The sequence below is a fragment of the Eutrigla gurnardus genome (genome assembly GCF_963514095.1).
Source record: "Eutrigla gurnardus genome assembly, chromosome: 10".
Classification (NCBI taxonomy): Eukaryota; Metazoa; Chordata; class Actinopteri; order Perciformes; family Triglidae; genus Eutrigla; species Eutrigla gurnardus.
The window spans coordinates 12,123,093-12,142,090 of record NC_139924.1 but is presented as its reverse complement, the minus strand read 5'-3'; the positions used below and the strand labels follow the sequence as shown (position 1 = coordinate 12,142,090).

Here is an 18,998-nt window from a genome sequence, read left to right as displayed (position 1 = left end):
CAACATCTGTACACAATAAAATACTTTCCAAACTGTACATATTTCCTTCCAGAGCTACAGGACCGTATCAGATTTCACTTCATTTATTTGAGAGTCAGGTGTTTGGAAAACAGCAAGACTGAAACTAAACTCTATTTATGGAGGGATCAATTTCAATCAGAATAATCTGGATATTCTCTTTTTTTGTTATTTCACTTGTGTTTCTTTTTGGATTTTCTGGGTATTATGTTCAACTTTCTCTAGGTGGCACTCTCGTCAGTCATGCGAGTCAGAGCTGATCATAGTTACCTTTCTTCTTCTTCTGTAGCTATTAGGGTTTGGATGTTCAGCTAAGGAAAAGAAGATTTTTCACCCATCTGGCGGTAGGCCCTCCTGAATTATACCTTTACAAGGAAATCTGGCATTATTTGTGAGAAAATGTCCCTGAACCTGACCTTAAATAAAGGAATTGGTCCTATCAGTCAAACATCTCCTCATGTCTTAAGGAGGCGGAGGGAGTGTAAAGAATAGTGAGGTGTCAAAACAAACTGCTCGTCAGCAGAGTCCAGCTTATCAGGCTGCCACATGACTGTGTATCACCCACTTGCCGACTGTCGAGCCAGGGAAATGTGGCTCAGCGATCAACCAACCTGTTCCATTGATTAACAGCGTTTTCTCATTCCGGGCCAAGAGATTGGCTTCCCCCGACATGTGTTGTTTGTTTGAGGAGGGACGGGCCCGCCGCCATGTGTTTGTGTGCTTACGTGACATTCCCTCCAAGGAGAGGGTGCACTTCCAGCTGAGCCCCTCTGCATTTAAAACTGGCAGCCAGATTCTCCTCATATGGAGAGGCGCTGACAAAAGCCTAATAAAACGTTTGAACGCGAGTGTCTCAGTGTACGCCTGCTGGGCCTCGTCTTCCTATTGGCTCATGTTCTATCCTAAAGTACCATTTTTTACGTTTGTATCCCCCTCCCACACATGCACATACAGTGTACTTATTTGGGATCCCAGTGGGCGTTTGGGCTATCCAAACACCCTGACTCAGAGATTTAAAATGTCATTTAAAACCCATTCGATGCTGTTAAGGCTTGCTTTATTTTTCCAGCATTGGACTACAAGGTCAGTTTGCACCAACAGCTGATGAGCGATCAATAGGAATTTGAATTTAAAGAGCCGTGGCCCCGGGGGCGGTCAGTCACCGGTGCATGGTGTTACCACAGGGGGGGCTAAGCCCGGGGGCTCAACAGAGACCTATATCCTTCTAGAGACCCTCCACCCCCACCTTCCAACCCCACATCCCCAAGCTTGGTTAACTCTCAAGACCATGATTAATTCATGGTGGATTACAGTCTGGAGGCAGGGGAGAAAACTCGGATTGCATATGTGGTCCTAACTGCACACGCAGGGTTTGGGAGATAAAGGTTCCCTTCCGATTCGTGCCACAATCCCACCGCCTCAACTAATTTCCCTACGAGTGTGAATCATTTTTTTTTCATCCCTCCCGCGAAAAAGATCACGCCTCAGTGTTTGTGCTCCTTAATTATTATTACGGCTATGTTCGCCGGAATAAGTTAGGAAAAGTCCCTTGCAGCCGTCAGACCGCACCACGAGAACAGCAAGCTGCGGGGAATAATAATGTAGGAGCGGGCTAATAAAAGCATAACAAGCAGGAGAGCGGCGGTCACAGCAATTTCATCATTGTCCTTCACAGTTGCACAGCTAACTGCTTATGATTAGTCGACGACCTCAAGTAACTGAGCAGGAGACTCCGAGGCCGGAGCCAAAGCGTTTGAGGGGGAAGAAGTTGTGCCGGCTTCAGCGAGCCAGTCCACCAAAACGCCTCCACTGCTGGGAGAAAAAGTCAAATCAGCAGAAAAGTTTGGGTTCTATTTGTGTATGAATCGTTCCTCGAGCCACCGGGATGTGGTGCAGCACTGCAGCGTGCCAGGTTAAGATTAGCATCACACACTTAAAAGTACGACTCCGTAGCGAGTTTCTACATCTCTGCTGTGAAGTTCTCATTCGGACTCCTTTCTTTTGGGTCTTTGCATCACTTCCCACAAGCCGCCGTCTCAATTTCCCTCTGTGTTTTCCGAATAACAATCAGAATTGTTTACCTGTCACCGTGTCTGCAGAAGGCCAATTATTTCACACTCTACGTGAATGGAAAATTAGACGCGTGGCCAAAAAAGAAAAAAGGGAAAAAAAGCATTCATTATGAAATGAGTGACACGGCCCCCGATAAGTACTTCACACAGAATCCTGTCGTGTACGGCTGCACTGACACCGTGTGATACATAATACACTGGTACGTAAGGGCAGAGCTGCTCCACAGAAAGTATGTTAAAAAATTCATAAGTATATTTTCTAGTTTTATTAGAAACACATTTTTGTCAACATGTTGTATTTATACAGTGAATGGTCTAATATGCACTGGAGGTCACATAAGCTTAGGTTTATTGGAACAATAAAAGACATACCATGAGGGCTTGATATTCAAAGAGATGTAGCAGCTACTAGCTGCATATTTGACCATCAATTTTTAATAGTTTGGATTTTTCTCCTTCGAAGACACAAAAATAAAACCTGTCTAAGTATGTTATATTAACAATTTCATGAATGTATCATCAGCAGACTAAAAAATTAAGAAGTCAATTACTCCTTTTTACACGTACATTTTGTGTCAACACTTTCTGCAGATGATGGTGCAAAGCACTTTTAACAGTATTTGTGCTATTTTTTTTTATTTGGCAAATGTCTACTTATGTTTTTTATTTTTATTTACTTTTTTTAAACCTTTTTTGTAAACAACATCTTGTACAAACTAGCACAGTGAACCACAACCCCAGCAAATGTGTTTTTATCTCCATACAATATAAATGAAATCAATACAAAAGTTTGGTTGGTTGCTTGGAACATTTTTATATGGATCGAGAGGTTCTAAAACATGGTTTTTCGAGACTTCTGGACTCCTGAATTAAATAGATTACGTAAACAGTTGACTGCTCTAAGTCCCATTTAGAACCCCGGTAGAAGAATTTTAGAAGGTAGACTTCATTTCAACATTTCAAGTTCACTTCCATTTTTAAATAAAGGGTTTGCAATCCGTCAAGGTTTTTTTTTACTGTTTGCCTTTTGAAGGCGGCCTTCTTCAGATTTGGTGGAAATTCTGAAACCACGAAAAAAAAAATACGAAAAAAAAGGAAAAAGAAAAGAAGCAAATAGTCCAGACGGAGGGAAAATTGTTGTATCCTCTGGCCTTCGGAAACATAGTGTCAAAAAGGTTAAGTGTCAATATGGCAGAGCCTTGAGAGGCAAAGAGGTCTGAGGAGCTTCTGAATAAATACAAGGGACAAGTCTAGTGCCTCAAACACAGTCTGAACGCCGCTCAGCCTTCCTACGGTGCCAGGTCAGCACACGGTGAACCCTCGGCCCCTTTATTCTCTTGCTGTAAAGCTATTGAAGTCTTTGACAGTAGCTAATGATGTTTTCATGTTCGGGACATACTATAGGAGATTTCCAATGGGTTGTTTTTTCGACCCCACTGGTGTGTGTTAGGGGGTTTGGTCGCTATGCCGGGCCACTGACGGGAGTCAAGAGGGGTGACAGGGTGACCCCAAGGGAAGGGGGCGGGGGTGGGCAGTTCAGCAGTCTCGCCCATTTTTTTTGTGAGTCCAGTTTTAGATGCAGGGGGGGGGGGGGGGGGAGGCGAAAGAAGCAATTTAAACACCCAAACACAATACTGAAGACAACGTTTTTGAGCATTATGCCAGATACGCTTTCCCCACGAAAAAAGATCAACAAATCAAATGGAAAATAAATAAATAAATATGAAAAACACTTTTAAAAAAAAGAAGGAAAAACTTCAGTGGCATTACCCTAACCCTGTCGATATCCATTTCCCTGTTCTCGACCCCAGCCCCCCCCCAACACCACCGAAACCTCACCACCTTCCGTGACCGAACCTCTCGTCAGTAGAGTCCACTCTCTCAAAAAGCTACCACACGGTACCTTCGTTCATTTCCGAGGGCGGGTGGGACAGGTGGTTGTTGTATCCGCTGCCGTTCAGCGACAGTGAGGTAAAGGGCGGACTGGGGCCAAACACCTCGGAGGAGATGCTGTGCAGGGGTCCCGGGATGCCGGGTTCTGGACTGGGAGAGTCCCCTGGGTGGTGGGACATTATATCGGAGAAGCGCTGCACCTCGCTGGAGGGGTGGTGGCCCGGCAGGGGGTGGTCCATACCTCCGAGGGGGGTGCCCGTGGGGCCCGAGGAGGGCACGAATGGGAGATCAACCGGGGTCTGGGCCTGCGACGACGGAGGCCCCTGAGGGAAGAAGTCGTAGTTCCCTCCCGGGCCGTAGTACTCACTTTGATAATCTGCAGATCCAAGAGACGGAGAAAAAGAATCTTTGTTAACCACGGGAACAATGGGGGTGCAGAAATCATTCCGGAGACATTGAAGAATTCGTTGAATATACATAGCTTGATTTGTATTAGAGAGGGAGAGAGACCCTCGCCGTACAACATTAGTCACAGAGCACGTTACACTTAAATCAAAACTACAATTGGGTGGGGAGAACAACGTGGCCACAAAATTAATTAAAAAGGGGGCCATTTCATCAGCGATTCTACCTACTGAGACTGATTTTTTTTTTTTTCGATTCAGCAGAATATTATTAGACTTTTTTTGCTTCAGCGGAAAGGACAAAGGGCCCAAGCGCGAATGAAATTCTCTGAAAATGATCAGATATTTCAAAGCATTAAAGGAACAGTGTGAGATGTAAACCACCTTCACAAAGGTCACCGAGGTCACCAAAACTATAAGATAGATAGAATTTGATTCAAGAAAATAAGAGTCTGATTGCTGAATATCCAAACTTGCCATAATGTTAAGCAAGACCATAAAACATATATATATATATATATATATATATATATATATATATATATATATATATATATATATATATGTGGCCTTTATTTATTATACAGAAATATAGTAAATAAACGACGAGGAAATAAGGAAACATAAAAATGATTTTTTTTTTTTTTCACAATTTCGGTGATGTAAAAATGACTTTTCCTTTTACGGAGATTGTAATTGTACGCATACCTCCATAGTAGGAGAAGGGCCCGTTGGGGATCAGCTCCCCGGGCTCCAGCCGGTCCACCAGCGTCCTCATCCGCCTTGGGCTCCGGAAAAACGCGTGCCTCCGGGCGCCCAGCGCGCTCAGCTGCTTCATGCGCCTCTCTTTGGACCGTCGGTTCTGGAACCACACCTGGACACACACATACACACAGCCGTGTCACTCAGAATACACGCAATAGGCTTCTGACGCCATTTTGATCGCACGTCAATATTGTATGTGTGTGTGTGTGTATGTGTGTGTGGGGGGGATTAATGGAAGGAGAGCGAGGTGATAGCTGCGTTGGTGTGAATTTTACGCAGCGGAATAAAAACGTGGGGGAGGAAAAAAAGAAATCAGGTCGTCGGATTTTGGTTTGGAATCTGCTAAATAAAGCTCGCCGTGTAAATCCTCCGCCATAAAAAGGGGGACGTGTAATTGTCGTATTTACCTTGGCAGCTGCACCGCGTCGGCTTCTTATTAGAGTAAATAACCGGGCTGTCTGTGTGTTCTTCGGCGTGATGAGCCGGTGCGTTAAATCCGCAAAGTCTCTGCGGCGAAGAGAGAACTGCGCCCAATTATCGTTACAGGAGCGAGAGTCACATCTAACCTCCCTAATGATCTTTTAACCCTCCATTTACTCCGACGGGAGGCTGCAGCAGCGGGGGCTTAAAATCTCCAATTAATACTTAATAGGAGGGTTGTTACCGATATATTACCGGGCTCTTGGAGGTTATCATTTCCTAATCTATAGGCCGGCTTCTTTAATTACGCGCTTCCCTTTCCCCCTCGTGCTCATACATATTAGATACCCTTACTTCACCACTTTCACTTTATCGCCATTAATCTGCCTTTTTACCTCTGATCTGCCCCGCAGCCTCCACGTTATGATATTAAACTAAATGTTAGTAAACAGAAAGATCTGCTTTCCAAATGAGTTCTACTTTTCCGGGCGGAGGTCTGTTGTTATTCCTGGTGGGTTCAAATATATCAGCTCATGAATCTATAATGTCCTGTCAATACATGGATGCGCCACACAAAATAACTGCATTGACCTAAATAAATGAATAATCCAAATTATAATGATAGTGTAATAATGTATTATAAATATTATTAACAAAAGCGTCGTGTTGCTCTTTGTTTACACGTGGCCTGCTGTAATCCAGAGTTCGGAGGAGACAATCTAAAGACCCTTGAAAACAGATTTCCGTATTTCCACTTGGCTTGGAAATGCGCACAGCGTGGCTAAATGTGGCCGCAAAACGTGGTGGCAGCGCTGTGCCAGGACTCCCAGCGCTCCCAGCAGCCCCGGCGCCAGTTGGCGACTTTGCCCCGTCGCCCGCGCCAAGAATCAAAAATACCCATATAAATTACCCGCTTTCCAAATCAACCCCCGTCCGTCGGCCAATCGTTTGGCTTAATGAATTCAATGTGACCGCGCAGTTTGAAGGGAAGAGGCCTCCTTTAAAGAGGGGTGAAGGATGTGAGCGGGGGAGGTGAGCGGGGGAGGTGAGGAGGGAGGGAGGGGGGAGGGAGAGGGTGATGCTGGGAGAGGTGGAGCCTCTCTGATGGGACAAGGCCTGCGCGGTCATGGCAGTCTGGCAGCTTTGGCAGGGACATTTTTCCATAAAATATAAGCTGTTACATCACACCTATTAATGGGTGCGTAACACCCTATAAAACAGAAAAGGCGCGAGCCCACCTCCTCGACCTGTGGGTGTCCCCTGGATATGATTTCCATAATATTTCAGACAGAATCAGAAGATCGTCGTTTTTGATGATTAACTATTGAGCCGTACAGAAATGACTGGGGATGGTGAGATATATAATTACAATAGTGCTTTTTGTTGCCTGGCGCCACGTGGAGAAACGCCCACGTGATAAATCTTTACATCTTTATTTGGCGGTGAACGAATGGAGTTAAGGGGACAGTCTTGCGGAATCTCGGTGTTGCTTTACCTGGATGACCCTCATGTTGAGGCCGGTCTCCTGGGCCAGTTGCTCCCTGATGTGTCTGGTGGGTTTGGGGGTGGCAGCGAACGCCGCCTTCAGCGTCTCCAGCTGTTTGGCCTTGATGGTGGTCCGCGGGCCGCGCCGCTTCCCTCCGAGGTTCTGGTCGTCGTTCTCGTTATTCACCGTCTCTTTGTCGGAAAGGGCGGCGATCTCCGTGTCCTTTAGGACCACGTCGTCCTGTAGCTGGTCTTGAGAGTCCGGTGATAAACTGGGGTCGCTGCATGCCGTTACTAAAAATAAAATCAAAAAACGAAATATGAAAATTAGAATAACCAGAAACATTCCCAGAAAAAAGCCTACAATGGAAACATGTAGAAGGCAATTAAATGTGGCTGAATTATGACCAATATCAATTTAAAAAATGTTTTTTTAATATTTGACTGTTTAAACTGTCGGAAATGTGAATTCCACCAATAAAGAAAATGCAGCTGATGTTTTTTTCCTCTGCTTACTAATAATAAAGTTATTATTAGATAAAAAATAAATAAAAGATAAACAAAGAAAATAAAAAATCCTACACCAAAGACTGACATTTACAAATAAACAAATACATTTGAGAAGAGAGAATGGAACTCTCTGAATGCCGTCTAAGTCCTGGTCACGGGAATGATGAAGCCACTGCTGGGCTGAACACATCACATCCATCACAATTTAGCCCGCCTCGCCTCGCGCACAAACGCGCGCGCTCACCTGAGAGAAGATTGCTGTCTTTTACACTGGCGTTGTTTAGGTAATCGTCTTTGCAAACGAATTTGTTCTCGTCTATGATGTAGAGCTCCTCTCCGGTGGAGAGCTGCTTATTGCACATCATGCAGGTGAAGCAGTTGAGGTGAAACACTTTGCTGCGGGCCCTCCGGACCAGGTCGTTCGGAGAGATGCCCTGCGAACAGCCGCCACACTTCGTGCCAAACCGTCTGCAGGTGGAAGAATGACACGGTTATGATTATTATTATTTTTTTGTTATCAACATAAACATATTTTACACACATCATTTAAGAACATAAACGCCCATTCGGGTTTGGTGACCAGGCGCAGGTGGTGGGGACAGAGAGAGCCGCATTCACAGCATCACATCACATTTTGGTACAATTCATTTTAATACGATTTATAATATGGCCTCGATATGAGAGGAACCCTGACATGACCATTTGGAGACTAAGGTCGAATCATAATTCATTCGTAAACCAAACATTTTATTTCTAAAATAATAATATATGTCTCAGTAAATACTCCAGAAAGGAATATCTGATATATAATATTAGTTCATAACAGCTGTATGCAGACTGATACTTGCAAACGCTTTTTGGACATGAACCTCCATGTTCATGTTCAATAATAATGCTAATAATCACGTTAATACTACTACTACTAATAAAAAATATTAATAATAACAAATATATAATAATAATATTAGAACAAATATATAATAATGTAAAATTCAGTTTTGTCATTGTGTGCGCAATTTAAATAGCATTATTTTTATTTTTTTATTTGCTTCCGCCAGATGCCTTTGCACAGCTTTGCTTGGACCTGTTGACCTGTTTTATTGAGTTTATTAAATATAGCTTTCCGAGTTCTATATGATAGTATATTTACGTTTCCAAGTAGATGAAATCCAGTAAATATACAGGTCCACAGCCGGCTGCTTTGGAATAACAAATGAACGCCTTCCCATTGACTCCAGGGTTAAACAATGTGTATTGAGCGCTGTGCACCGCTTGTTGACTGCACGTCTGTGATTGCATTGTCTGCGGACTTGATCTTTTCAACTAGTTTACTATTCAAATCCACTTATCACGTCCTCCTCAGTCGGACTGAGCAAACACACCGGGCAGTGGGCTCCTCTGGCCGGGGTTTGATCCTGTGCGCTCCCCCGGCTGCCTGCACGCTGTAAAAAAACACACCCCAAAGTGTGATTTCCTCGATTTCCTAACAAACCGCCCCCCACCCACCCTCTCCCTCCCTCCCTCCCCGCTGAGAGAGAGTGCACACGCGTTTAATGTGGCTGCCCCTCTTTTGTTGTTGTTTAGCATAAGAATCCAAATTAACAAGCTTTTAATTACGCGCTCCTAATCAAAGCTTATCGCCTCCGAGTGCTCACTCACGCCTACAGGCACGGACAGGCCGGTTAGAGCAGAAAGAAAGAAAAAGCCGAAACTCCGCGTATATTTGAACTGCTTTGAATCCTCTGTGTGCAGTCATCAAGTTTGTTTTTTCTCCTATTCTAACTATGTGTCTGAAAAAGTATGGGAGCCCGTCTGGGTTTTAATAATTACCTGGCATGTAATAAATAGCAAAGCAAGTAAATATAATCATTTAAAAGTTGTAAATTAAATATGAGACTCAAAAAATGATCTACACTCAAATACCACACGTGTGTGACTTTACATTCAAATATAATGTTTGGCCTCAAATTATATATGTATTTTTTTATGATCATCACTATTTTCTGCTATTTATGTATTTAGGCTTTAATTTCCCAAAATGCACGTGTGCCTGCTGCTTCCACACTCCAGCTCCATGAAACCACACATCAACAAAAACACTGCGTTATTCTTACACCTTCCCCCGATCTTACCTAAAGAAATCGCTTTTGCAGTACAGTCTCCCCTCTCGAGAAAAACATTTCTCTGTCAAATTACACTTGCACTCGCAGCACTGCACGCACTTGACGTGCCAGGCTCGATCCAGCACGTTGAGCAGAAAGCGGTCCAGAATAGGCCTCTCGCAGCCGGCGCAGTGGACCATGGCTTTTGGCTGGGCTACAACCCCGACGAACGAAGCGCAGGCACACAAACAGAATCAGGAACACGGGCCGAGCATTGACCGGGTATCTGCCCTCTCACCCCCTCCTTGATTCGCCTGGAGCTCCCGGGCCAATGTGCGCGGAGAAGCCAGTCGATCAGGTGTCACCACAGTTTTCTCCCTGCATGCGTAAAAAGGCTCAGCTTCCAAGATGGTAAAAAACAAAAACAAATCAGACACGTCCTCTCTCAGGTGGAAAAGCCAACAAAAAAAATCAGTCCTTTACTGGATCCGGGGCCAAAAAAAAAAAAAAAAAAAAACTCAACCAACATGTAGATTTCAAAACTAGAAGCTGCAGATCGGCTCAGGCGAGGAGAGGAGACCGGAGTCGGGTCGGTTGTCCCGGCGCTCTTTGGAAGTGACGCATCGGTTAGAGGAGCGTCGTTGCCGGTCGGTGCTGGAAAAGGCTTCTGGTAAAAAAATGCTTTTAGGGCAGAGCTGTCACACCGCACAACAAGACACGCACGCCTATAAATAATTCAGTGGACTTTGACATGGTATCCACTGTTCAGAAGCGAGGAACAAAACCGCACTCCCCCCAAAAATATATCTATTTTTTTTTTGGAAACAGAGTGTTTCCCCCTTCTCGCTCGGTCCGGTGATCCCGGACGTTTAGCTCGTGGCGGCGGGGGGGAGGATGCTTCGATGCGCTGGCGGCTCCGATGGTAGTCAGTGTGTATGCTGGGATGCCCTCGGTCTTCAGTACCGTGTGTACGCTGGGAAGCGCCGGGTTCTCCAGTAAACTGTCTTGCTCCTAAAGCTCCAACCCAGCCTTATTCCCAGCCTCCTGACGTCAGGCCGCGGCCGGACCAATCAGCTCCGCGCCATGCCAGCAACCATCAAGCCGCCCCATCATAACCCAGCGAGGGCTCTGCCTGCTATTTATGCCACACACTCAAGACACCAATTGTCAAGAATTTCCCTGCAAACTGTCATATGTTAGTGAATGTGTTTGGAGGAAGCAGCCGCGGCGGCGGCGGCGGAGGAGGAGGAGGAGGAGGGCGAGCGGCGCGGAGGGAAGAGACGCCACTTCTCAGCTGCTGAGCAAAGTGTCTTCTGGGCATGAGGGGGGCATGAAGGAGGAATCTGAGCAGGTAGATACCAGGATGAAGAAGCATAAAGAATACATATTTGCATGACGTGCTCAATGTTTTATACGCGTGGACTTTTGGGCTTTGCGCCAGAGAATTACGCACACATCGGGCATGTTTGTTTTGGTTGTCTGAATATACCGGGAGGCTTTCATCAACAATAAACCAGCTGTCCGTTCACATCTATCGGAACCGGCTGCTTCTCGCTCGGACGCGTCATATAGAGCTACAATATTTGATTACACAGCAGAAAGCTGCCGAACACGTACGACGAAATCTTATTTGGTGCTGGGGATCTGATCCGATCCTCTTCTCCCGGCGTCGCGCAACATTACAGAATGTCACATGCTCATTATCATTTCTTTTCTTTTCTTGTTACGTCGCGCATAGCAGCACACCTAAGCAGTTTTCTCGTTGGTGTTGATGGAGAGGAAGCCTGGAAGTGAAAGACGGAAAGGCTCTAAAGTTGACAGCTCGTGCGCGGAGCTCGCGGCCCAGACACCTCGGACGATTCATTAGGGGGGTCCGATCCAATTCAAGTCCACCTTAAGTCAATAACACCAGGAGTCTAACAGCTTGCTTGATTATCACCATCAAAGAAACGAGTCAAGTTTTGTGTTGGTGATTTACAAGCCTGCAGCCTTGAACTCTTCCAAGATTCTTTTTTTTTCTTGTTGTTGCTCAGCGAACAAAAGATTGTCTAGTTCGGGGGTGAAAGTTTACAAATTAATATCTAACCAAAATAATAATTATTTTTAAAAATCGTGTGTTGACACAAACGGTTCTATTGTGGCCCAATAGTTCCACACATTTAATCACAGTAAGAAAATCATGTTTATTGTTATTATTATTGATATTATTGTTTCAAAAAAGGAAAGTAGGGTTTATTTGTGCGTGTCAACATGGGATCGAGCTCAATAGCTGCGTCACTTTAAAGCAGAAAACGCGACCCAGGATCAGCCTTGTCTTCCCCACCAGCAGCCCGCCAGCATCCGCTTACATATGGGCTGCTTCTCATGCAAAACGCCCGCCTGCCCCCGTCCAGCTGCCTCCCGGCGTCTGGGGAGCGCCCCTTCAACAGGACATGTGTTAGTGGCTTTTAGAAAAAAAACAAGAGATAAAGCTTCAAAACACACACACACACACACACACACACACACACACACACACACACACACACACACACACACACACACACACACACCATCTCTATCTCTCTTTTTTTGTTTGTTTTCGCTTTACCACCTCCTCAGCCCGATATTTCCCTCTCCTTCAGCCTCTCTTCTCCCTTTCCTCCCCCCTTTCCTCCCCCCTTTCCTGTCTGTGACCGGTGCGTCCGAGCGCGTTCTGCTGAGCATCTGGTTATGTTTCCATCAGATAGACGGGGAGAGAGAGAGGTCATTGAGCTCCATGACAACTGGGCGGTCCATAGATCTGCATAGAGAGGGGGCAATCAGCGATGGAAATAGCGCGTTTCTCTCAGGACTACAAAACTCACCTTTCTTTTCTTTTTTTTCTGCACACAAGGATCTGAAAATAAGAAAAGCTGCAGTCTGCGGGCCTTACTCCCTCCGCTGGCCCGCAAACGTGTAAACGCAGCATGTAAACAACAAAAGTTGTTGTTATTTCCATGTGTCGAAGATGCCTTGATAGTCTGTCAGTGGGGATAATCTCCGCCTGATTTAGAATAAACCAGAGAGAGAAGGGGAAAAAGCTCACAGAGGCAGATTAATCCACGAATAGAAGGAAATCAAAATATAGGCTTAAAAATATCTCAACTCCCCTCCAGGCAAAGACACTATTAAATGCAAGAGAAAAATGGTTTTAACCTTACCACTGTAATCCCTCACTGGCAATAGATTATATTCTCACTCATTTTCATTCTGATGCGGGGGAGAAGTTGTAAATTGGAATTCGTGGCTCCGGCTTCTGCGCTCAAATTGAAGAAACCAAAACTTCTTTTTTTTTGTTTTTTTTTGTTCCTGTTCGAACCTCATGGCTGGAGGTAGATGTGACGACACAAGGCCTTTCAGCTCTCCTGTGAAGTCAACAGTAGGAATGAACATCCGAATACCCAAATTAATCTGACCCAGAATGGGTGTCCACTGAGATGACTTTTTTTTAAATGTTATCCTATTTCCATTTTATATTTTATTTTTTTCCCAAAGTCTAGTTCGGGCCAGCAGCGTTCACACCACCGCGGCTATGAAAAGGGATATTCTTGTATCGGGGCCACAGTGTTGTAAAGCAGCCCAGGAGATTTGGGGTTTATGAAGTGCAGACAAGTGAACTGGTACACTGCGAGATAATTAATCTGAGATAATGAATGAGGCTGCGAAGATGCATGCAATCATTAATTCTAATCATGACACGTTTATTTGTCTCTCCTCTCTCCTCCAGGCTCAGTTAAGAGACACAATGTCACCACAACAATGTGCGAGGGGGCCCGGCTAAAGGCAGGGGAGGCCTTTGGAATAAAGACTGCAGGTGATTAGACGAGGTGGGGAGAGCTGTGTGAAATATGAGAGAGTTTGGGAGATAGCCTACTAAAAGCGATTTCTTCTTCTGCGTGTGTAGTTTTCCGGGGTGGCCATGGCTGTGTGACATTACAGCCAGGCCCGTGAGGCCGGGAAGGCTGCCGGGGGGACAAACCGTGACTCCGGTAATACAGAGAGAAAAATCACCCTCGACTGGAGCTTTGATCAACTGAGTGTACCGGGGAGGAGGAGGAAGAGGAGGGTGGGGTACCGGTCCACTGCTTTGCAGTCTCCCTACAGGATTTCCCCCTTCTTATTCCTCTCTCTCTCTCTCTCTCTCTCTCTTTTTTTTTTTTTTTTTTTTACAACAAACAGGCGCTGATGTTCATAATTCATAATACGACGCACTGATCATTCTGGTTTATGGATGCGTTTATTTTAGAAATAAACAACCCAATTCATGACATAATTTGTATAATTTGTCATCTTCATTCCTGTAAAACTTCAGGGGAAATTACTCGAAGGTGTCAAATATTTTAAAGCTCAAGATAAATAAGACTTAAAACGCTTCGCACAAAAATGTGCCGAATTAATGTAATGTAACATCACTTACATGGAATTACTAAAAAAAGAATCTCATAAAAAAAACCGTATAAAAACATTGTATCTTTACCAAAAACGAAAAGCAGCATCAGAATGTGTGTGTTTTTTAAAGTAGATTTTATACGCACACAGACAGCTGATTTAACACAGCGTAAACTCTACTCCCCACGTGTCACGTGTCAACTCCTCTCTTGGCTGCGCAAAGTGCATGACAAGTGCGCACATTTGACGCAAAGATTCTCCTCCTTTCCATAAGCGGTGTGGTGGTTTGTGGGGGTTGCAGGATGGGGACGGAGGGCGGCACTTTTCTGTCCAGCCTGTCAATCACTGTCCACCGCATTATCACGCACATCCAGGGGCCCAAATCCGACCCTTCCACCGTTCATCCATCCCGACGTGCGGTGCTGACTGTGGCAGCGAACGCAAAGCATGCAGAGTGCAACGATCGACTGTCTGAGCCGTGTCCTCCCTCCCTATCCCCCTCTCTCCTCCCTTTCTCCTCCTGTAGATCGGCAGCCAAACATATGCCGATGTGAACTCATCGTGGATTATTGAGCCAACACCAACTCTACGCAAACATTTTCCAGACTTGCCAACTCGGGCCTCGGCCTGGGCTGAGAGAAATCCAATGGGATTTATAGATCATCTCCCTACAGCTGTCTCTTCTCAGCCAGTCAACCCCCCTACTGCACACACACACACACACACACACACACACACTCACACACACACACACACACACACACACACACACACACACACACACACACACACACACACACACACACACACACACACAAGCCAGTATTCAGGACTTTTGGGGTCCAGAACAGGAACCCTGCACGAGAATCCGAGGTCAGAAACAAGACCACCACCACCAACAGAGCCCCCCTCGCTCCTCTAGGGGGCGAATAAAATCCGGCTAAAGAAATGGTTTAGGCTATTACTATTACTATAATCATACATTATCATTCAGTTATTGCTGGCGTTATTTCAAAATAAAGCTTGAGGAAGTCACCATATTTAGTAAAGAATATATATATATAGCCTATATATATATATTGCATATTGAAATATATAAAACACGTAAACATAAGTTAATATATATATTACATGTTATCTCCAAATGGTGCCGTTTTATGCTAGAAAAGTCATCTGGAACCGTTAAAATAATATGCATAACATCGGCCAGGAGATTCCCATGTTAGATAAATAGAGCAAATAACATAAACGGCATCATATTTCCATCATATTACAAAAAAAAAAAAGAAAAAAAAACAACCAAATCCAATCCAACAATCCAAACTAAAAGCTGCCTTTCCCCCCTCACATGAACGCGCTCCAAACAGAGAGGCTGAGAAATGAACGCACATAAAAGCGCTGGGAAGCAGCCTCGAAAGCAGTTCCCTAGTTCAGATTAATGGTCCTCCGCGCTTATTCTGCAGTCGGGGTGAAAGGGCTAGGATCACTAATGATTATAATATAATGTGTGGCGATAACCACTCCCTTTGAGATATTATCGCCCGATGGCCAATGCTCTGGGGACGGGCTGCATGGCTGCAGAGCGCCAGATAGCCGCCGCCGCCGCCGCCGCCGCCGCCGCAGCAGCGGATTTCTGCGCACTGAAATGTAAAAGCCCGCAAGCATGGAGAGAGAAGGAGAGCTGGCTGCAGCTGATACCTGCATTAAAACGGAGCAGAACGCTCAACCATTCTGCTGTTTTTTTTCTTTTATTAACGACGAGATGATGAGGATTTTTATGTTTAAAATGTCTTCAGGAATATCCCACTATTCCTTGTCAAAGTGGTATGCCCGACTGTTTTAAACACCATGTGATTTAACCGGGCCTACTACCTGGAACATTTAGTGGAAAAGCTCACTTATATTTGATCTCAGAGGGAAATGGTCTGAAAGCTTTTGCTTGGAACAGCGGGGGGCCTCCCTAAATCACAACGAAACATGTTGTAAAAATGAGATAGGAGGAGTCAACTACAATTCCAAGTGTTGTGTGATTATTTAGTGCTCTCATTGTAATTTTGGTTTCTTTTTTAAAATTGTATAAATGCTGTTAATCCGGTTTTTACCCCGTTTCACCGACCAATCATTTTTTGTGTTACTTCTGTTCTCCGGTGGATACATTTATTCAAACAAGCACATTCCTATTGTGTGAAAAAAATATCAAAGAATTTAAGGTACAATGTATAAAAAGTATTTTTGTTGTAATAGACTGAGAACCGAATAACACATCCTTGGCCTATAATTCATTAGAATTAAACCTCTCAGATACAGCTGTAAACAACAACAGCAAAACCAAGAGGAACGTCACTCCTTCTCCTCATCCAAACAAACATGCTGCAATAGTGGAGACCCATATGCCCATATATATATATATATATATGCAATATGCATTGATATGGAACTGTTCTCAGGCTATACATAAAAGGAAAAAAAAAAACAATAAACGTGAAGGCGCGCAACTTTTCCAAAGCCGATTAGGCTGCAAATCCTCGCATAATTATCGACATTCACAGATCAATAACACACAACGCAGTCCTCAACAACATCTGATAAAAAAAGGGTGCGAGAGCAGGAAGGAGGAGGCGGAGGAGGAGGACGAGGAAGAAGAAGTGGAGTGAGTGATGTTGCTGTGCCGGACGCACCGCGGCCGATCTCGCACTATCTATCTTCATTGGAGCTTTGTGTGCGCAAAAAGCAAAGGCGCGCATAAGGTAAAGCCCGCATCAAAGCCGCGGCTTTATTTTTATATCCAATAGATCAGCAGGCAGACAAAGCTTTATTTTCGCCAGGAGAGAGATATTTTACCTCTGCCTTACGGTTTTATGTTGGAGAGGTGTCAGCCGGGGGAAATGGATGGCTAATGCATAGGCAAAGCTGCTCGCCTAGGCGAGCACGTCAGAGGGGGACTGCAGGGAAGAGCAGCGGGGATTTAGGGCCCCTGGGGGGCCCAACACGGGGGGGTGGGGGTGGGGGGAACTGGGACTCCACTCATACAGTAGCTCATAATGCATAAGCACACAGTTAAGCCAATGCATGAGTTTGCCATTATTATTTGCTTTTTGCTAATAATCCAGGGCTAGTCCCCTTGGATACCCCATCACCACCCACCACCACCACCACCAGTGAAATTAGCTGGATTAAGAATGGGATGTGCTGAACAGTAACATGAGACAACGAGCATCAAAGCAGGTAAACAGACACAAACAAACAAAGGAGATTCAATCCAGTAACAGTTGGAAGATGAATTATGTTGTATATAATGTTGTACTAATTACACATGTGATTATTCATCAGCTTTCTGCCAAGTGCAGAACCAAATTCATGTCGTCATCGTCAAGTTCGGACAAAAAACCCCCCCAAAACAAGTAATAATAAACACATAAACACACAGTGAGCGGACATAATGAGGTTTCTGTTGAAGTAAACTGTTCTCTCACAAGGGAACATATTTTATTTGGAGACAAATGTTCGCAGTTTAAAAAATATGATTAACAAATAAAACAAAACCAAATACGCTGTAAAACTACACAGTTAGTTTAAGACAACAAAACTACTTGATTTAGTACAAAATATCATGGGTTGGCTTAAAATGTCAATGAAATTGAAACAAATCAAAAACAAAGTACTTTTGGACCCCGCCCCCATGACCTCCCCCCTCTGCTTCTCCGTTTTAAAACTAATTTTTGATCCCTAAGAGCAAATGTAATGCACAACAAAATACGTTTCCTCAAAACGTAATTCACAATGCAGTTTCATTGCGTGGGAACGTAATCAATCATCTCAGTTAGATCAATGCATGCAATGCAGGCTAGAACTGGCCTTTTGTTAGAAATCCACAGCAGAATAAGAAGACATACAGGAAGAAATAAGCAAATGTTGTTTTTTTTTAACAAACTCCTAAATCTGTCCAATTAGAGGAAATTACAAATTTGCTTTGTTTTATTTTATTCCAAGTAGTTTGCTTTATGCTCAGGGCCGGGTCGGGTCGGATAAAGTAATCGCAGACTTTGCATCATCCCAGGTGACATGATATAACTTTAATTTATTCAGTTTGAATATAATTTTTCCAAATTGGATTCTTCATTTTAAAGGTGACCAACATTTTCCTTTTGATACATTCTGAACATGAAGCGTGTTCATAGGTTTTAGGTTTGTGGCCCACGTATGGCTTTTCTGTGCTAACATTTACATTTCATTTATTAACGCAATGGGTCCAAATTTAATGACTAAATGGAATCAGCCTCGAAATCTTCACATAGCTGAATCCGCTTCAGACCCCTGTAACGTGTCCTCATACAGAACTGTTAGCTAGTTGTTAAAATCTTATGCACTGCTCCTTCTCTGACACAAATGCAGATTCCTCACCGCACACTGCAAAGAGTTAACAAGATTTACAATGCTGCTCAAAACACAGAGCTTCCCTGTCATATTCCCCCCTCATGCTAAATAGAAATCTTAAGAAGTAATTGGAATTTACTGCATACCTGAATAACTGCATATAAATAAGCACACATTTCATCGGGGGGTTCACTGACACTGTTTGGTCGCATAAAAACTGCTGCATACATTATAATACACAGCAAATAATCTTATTTTGCCGGAGCCTTTGCCTCATGCTTGGGATTCCGTCCAAATTACCGAGGATTCAAACAAGCGTTTTCAATTTATTAAACCTATATGGGCAACATTTCATTTTAATGGGACAATTTATTTCTGGGAAGGGATTATCAGGGGTTGGTTGAAACCATGGCAGTGTGTAAATCTGACAGCGTTCATCTCATTTAGAGGCAGGCAGCCCTCCTTTGCTCGGGCCCATTGCAGTGGACGTAGGGAGGGAGGTTCAGCCACCTTGCAAAAGGCCTGACCCCTTCTTCCTCATCCTG

General features: G+C 44.3%; 1 protein-coding gene and 1 long non-coding RNA gene across 2 annotated transcripts; one reads left to right on the top strand and one right to left on the bottom strand.

Moving 5' to 3' along the window:
- Positions 1–2,345: 2,345 nt before the first annotated feature.
- On the bottom strand, positions 2,346–10,398 carry lhx1a (LIM homeobox 1a). Its single transcript, XM_084019819.1, has 5 exons — positions 9,700–10,398; positions 7,812–8,035; positions 7,068–7,351; positions 5,096–5,261; positions 2,346–4,359 (listed from the first exon to the last, which is right to left on the bottom strand). The coding sequence occupies exons 1-5, from the start codon at positions 9,867–9,869 to the stop codon at positions 3,980–3,982; spliced, it is 1,224 nt and encodes a 407-aa protein (XP_083875945.1). The 5' UTR covers positions 9,870–10,398; the 3' UTR covers positions 2,346–3,979.
- Positions 10,399–10,844: 446 nt separating this feature from the next.
- Positions 10,845–14,151, top strand: LOC311020042. Its single transcript, XR_014597862.1, has 3 exons — positions 10,845–11,020; positions 13,418–13,504; positions 13,595–14,151. It is a non-coding gene; the product is annotated as an uncharacterized lncRNA (long non-coding RNA).
- Positions 14,152–18,998: the final 4,847 nt, after the last annotated feature.

Excerpts from the sequence above, each read along its gene's own strand:
- lhx1a (XM_084019819.1), bottom strand. The coding sequence starts at position 9,869 with ATGGTCCACTGCGCCGGCTGCGAGAGGCCTATTCTGGACCGCTTTCTG. Across the intron at positions 8,036-9,699 it reads TGCAAAAGCGATTTCTTTAG|ACGGTTTGGCACGAAGTGTG; the intron begins GTAAGATCGGGG and ends TTCCACCTGCAG. Across the intron at positions 4,360-5,095 it reads GCCCTTCTCCTACTATGGAG|ATTATCAAAGTGAGTACTAC; the intron begins GTATGCGTACAA and ends TTGGATCTGCAG.